Genomic DNA, 4,608 nt, shown 5'->3' on the forward strand with positions numbered 1-4,608 from the left:
GAAAGCAACATAGAAGACCAATGAAACAAAAAGCTGGTTCTTTAAGAAGATTGATAAAAATCAATGAAGATACTAGACAGGCTGAGCAGGAAAAAAAGAAGACATAAAGCACCAATACTAGGAACAAAAGAGGTCACCTTATTACAAATTCTATAGGTATTAAAAACTCATGAGGGTATACTATCAACAACATTATGCCAATAAATAAAAAGATAAAATAAAAAGCGACAAAAACTAGCAAAGTTCATTCAAAAAGAAATAGATAATCTGAAACACTTTAAATCAGTTAAAGAAATTGTATTTTTAATTAAAAACCTTCCCACAAAGAAATCTCCAGGCACAGAAGGTGAATTCTACAAAATATCTAACAAAGGAGGGGCGCCCAGGTGGCTCAGTCAGTTAACCATCTGCCTTTGGCTCAGGTCATGATCCCAGGGTCCTGGGATCAAGTCCCCATTGGGCTACCTGCTCAGTGGGGAGTCTGCTTCTCCCTCTCCCTCTGCTGTTCTCCCTGCTTGTGCTCTCTGTCTCTCTCTCTCCCTCTGTCAAATAAATAAATAAAATCTTAAAAAAAAACCTAAGGAAGGAATTAAACCAATTCTCTCATAAGCTGCTCTAGAAACTGAAGGAAAGGGACTGCTTCTCATTTTATAAGAAAAAAATCCAAAACTATAGATCAATAACTCTCATTAATATAGAGGTAAAACTTAAAATTTTAGCAAGTCAAATGAAAGAACATGTAAAAAGGATTAAACAACCCAATTAAATAGGTTTTATCTCAAAAATGCAAGATTGTTTTAACACTCAAAAATCAATCAATATAATTCACCATATTAATGGACTAAAGAAAAAAACTATATAATCATATCAACAAATGCAGAATTTTTCCAAAATCCAACATTCATTTTTGCTAAAAACTCTTAGCAGAGTAGGAAGAAAATGAACATCCTCAAGTGACAGGAAAAAAAGAGATAAAATGTATCCAAAACTCTATGGAATTTACATGAAACTATTAAAACTAATAAGCAGAATGCAAGATTAATATACAAAAATAATTGTGTTTTTATATACTAACAGTGGATAAACAGAAACTGAAGATAAAAAATACCATCTAGAATATGATCAAAGCATATGAAATATGTAGGGAAAATATGACAAAATATGTGCAAAAGTTGTTCATGGAAAGCTACAAAATTTCAAAAAATTAAAGATGACTTAATAAATGGAGAGATAATTTAATATTTATGAATTGGAACACTCAATATTGTTAAGATGTCCATTCCTCTCCAATTTAATCTATATATTTAATTCAATGCCAGTCAAAATTTCAACAGGGTTTTCTTTCCTCTTTTCTTTTCATTTTGTAGAAATTGACATTTTTTTTTCAAAATTCATATGGAAGTGCAAAGGACCTAGAATAGCTAAAACAACTTTGAAAAAGAACAAAATTAGAAGACTTACATTATCTGACTTCAAGAGTTACTATATAGTAAATAAGACGATAGTGGCAGGATAGACAAATAGATCAATGGAACAAGATAAAAACTCAGAGATAAATGCAAATATGGCCAGTTGACTTTTTACAAAGATGCACAGGCAACCGAGTAGAGAAAGGGTAGTCTGGAACAACCGTATGTCCGTATGGTGTCCTCCATACTCCCGCCCCCTCCCCTCACAGAGAACCTCTTTGTCCATACATTTCACTATATACAAAAGTTAACTTTCAGAAGAAAACATAGGAAAAAAGAAATCTTTGTGTCTTAGGATTAGGCAACAATTTCTTAGATATGACACTAAAAAACAAGATTCGTAGAGGAAAAAATAGTTTCATTGATTTTATCAAAGCTAAAAACTCTTTGAAACTGAGAATGAAAAGATAAGCCCTACACTGGGGGAAATATGTGCAAATAACTTATCTGATGAAGGACTTGTATCAAGGATATATATATTTCAAAAACCACTCAGAATTCAGTAATAAGAAACCAAAACTCAATAAATAGTACAGGCAATATTTGAATAAATAATTCATTAAAGAAGATACGTGGAGGCAAATGAGCAAATAGATACTCAATATCATTAGCCACTAAGGAAATGTAAATTAGAGTCACAATGAAATAGCACTACATATATATTAGAATGTCTAAAACTAGAAAAATGAGCATACAAAATATTGGCAAAGATGTGTAGCGGCTGGCATTCTCACTTAGTTCTGGTGGGAATGAAAATAGCACAACCATTTGGAAAACAGTTGAGTAGTTTCTTTTTCTTTTTTTAAAGATTGTATTTATTTATCTGAGAGAGAGAAAGCATGAGTGGAGGGGAGGGGCAGAGGGAGAGGGAGAAGCAGACTCCCTGCTGAGCAGGGAGCCCAAGGAGGGGCTCAATCCCAGAACCTTGGGTGGTTTCTTAAAAAGTAAAACAAACACCTAATAATGACATAGTCCTTTTACTCCTACAGCTTTGCCCAAGAGACATGAAAGCATATGTCCATCCAAAGACGTGTCATGAACGTTCACAACAGCTCTATTTGTAATAGCCAAACCCGGAAACAATCCAAATGCCCATCAGTAGATTAATGGATTAAAAAGTGTGGTGTATCCATACGATGACGGCATTCACGACTCAGCAATAAAAAGAATGAATAATTGATACATGCACCAACTTGTTTGAATCTCAAAGCAGTTTTGCTGAGAGAAGCCAAACATAAAAGAGTACATACTAGATGATTCCATTAATAGAAAATTCTTGGAAGAGCAAACTGATTTATAGGGACCAAGTGCAGATCAGTTGCTTTCGGGGGACTGTGGGCAGGGGCAGTCATGAGGGAGGAAACACAAAGGAGCATTAGAAAATGTTTACAGGTGATGGATATGTCAATTACATGCCAAAAAGGTGGTCAACACTGAAGTTTACAAGTATGGTGAATAAGGCTGGTTTCTCTATTTCTACCTGCCCACCTAGATTAATGGAGGTGTGTTTTGAGGACAAATTGTTGGAACATGGTGTGTTCTTCGCAGGAGAGTCAGAACCTGGTGGCAAAGAGCCAAGTTTGAGGAGAACCATGTATTGTGTATTCGCCATGTGTCCAACCTTATGTTAAGCACTTTAAATGAATTATCCCATTTAATTCTCATAAAATCTCTATGAAGTAGTAGTATTACTCTTATTTTACAGATAAGAAAATGGAGCCTGAGAGGTTGAACAATGTACTCTAGGTCCAGAGAGCCAGCACTGATGCCCCAAGACTGCACTACCTGTGCCACCATGGAGTTTGCCTGGCAGCCTTACCTCTGCCTAAAATCTCTGGGATGGGGAGGGGAATCACTGCCAGGGACATGCTCTTGCTTGCTGTGGGTAGGCTAGCCCGGCTGAGTAATAAGGCGTCAGGCATAATTGGGGTCACAGACCTGGCACAGCAGCCCATACACTGTCACGCTCTGCCATGAGGCCCCCTTGTTGCTGCCCATCAAACATGGTACTCAGGGACCCAGGAGTCTGGTATTCTTGCACCAAGGGTGGCCAACTGCACCGCTGTGCCTGGGACTGGAAGGGTCCCTGGAATGCAAGATTTTCATTTTAAAACCAGGATGAATCAGTCAGTCACCCTAACTGGGGTCCCACAGAGGCCTGTGCTTCCAGGCTCTGGTTTTCTGGCTCTTGTTTTCATGACATGTCCAGAACATTTTCTTGGATTAAGGCCAGATGGGTGAGTTGGTTTCATAGATTAAGGAGAAAGGGACAGGAGGTTCTTTTTAATGCTCTTTTATTTTTGTGCTTTCTAATGTCAGGATCACGAGGAAAGATGATTCCAGTCTCTTCAGCCTTCCATTTCCAGTTAGGGGCCTCCCTACACTGGGGGGGGGGGGCTGTGAAGGGAAATAGGGGCTGCTGCTTGTACTATGTGAATGTCACTGAGAGACAGCTTTTCTAAATGTAGGTCTACCCTGATCCCACCAAGTCATGGGCCTGGCCCCTCTACTTGTTTGGCTTCTTTTGCCCCAAGTTACCTAGGTTGGGCCCCTGTTTTGGACTTTGGGACTGCTGTTGGGTTTGGGAATTCTTGTTCTGAGTTTGGGGTGATGGGGGCTCAGACTCCTTACTAAGGCAAGTGCATTCAGGCTTGGGCTCCAGACAGCAGCACTTGGTCTGAATGCAGCACGGGGGCTTCTGCATGCAGCATGGGGACTTCTGCGGGCAGCATGGGGGCTTCTGCGGGCAGCACGGGGGCTTTTGTGGGCAGCATGGAGGTTTCTGCAGGCAGCATGGAGGTTTTGGTGGGCAGCAAGGAGATTTTGGCGGGGAGCACGGGGATTTTGGCTGGTCACACATCTTCTGGAGTTTTGAAGGTCCTAGGAAAAAAAAGAAGAACATTCTCAAAAAGAAAGTGGGCTGCCTGCTTTCATTCCCCCTTCTCTAACCCCCAAGTGCATCCATCGTCAGAGCGAAAACTGAGACCGGCCTGAGAGGGCAAAAGCCAGTCCCTCAGTTCCAAGCCTTTCCATGTGTCAGTGCACCAGTTCCTCATCAGGTGACCATTTTCCAGATGGAAACGGAAAGACCAGGACATGTAAGAAAATTGCCTAAGGTCTCTTAGTTAATGAGGCACAG

General features: G+C 39.8%; 1 protein-coding gene across 1 annotated transcript; it reads right to left on the reverse strand.

Moving 5' to 3' along the window:
- Positions 1-3,975: 3,975 nt before the first annotated feature.
- Positions 3,976-4,329, reverse strand: SMCP (sperm mitochondria associated cysteine rich protein). The gene has a single exon (XM_026486671.2). It carries the CDS (start codon positions 4,327-4,329, stop codon positions 3,976-3,978), a length of 354 nt encoding a protein of 117 aa, XP_026342456.2.
- Between the last annotated feature and the right edge of the window lie 279 nt (positions 4,330-4,608).

The sequence above is a fragment of the Ursus arctos genome, unplaced genomic scaffold (assembly GCF_023065955.2).
Source record: "Ursus arctos isolate Adak ecotype North America unplaced genomic scaffold, UrsArc2.0 scaffold_12, whole genome shotgun sequence".
Taxonomy (NCBI): Eukaryota; Metazoa; Chordata; class Mammalia; order Carnivora; family Ursidae; genus Ursus; species Ursus arctos.

Coding starts and splice junctions, on each gene's coding strand:
- SMCP (XM_026486671.2), bottom strand. CDS start 4,329: ATGTGTGACCAGCCAAAATCCCCGTGCTCCCCGCCAAAATCTCCTTGC.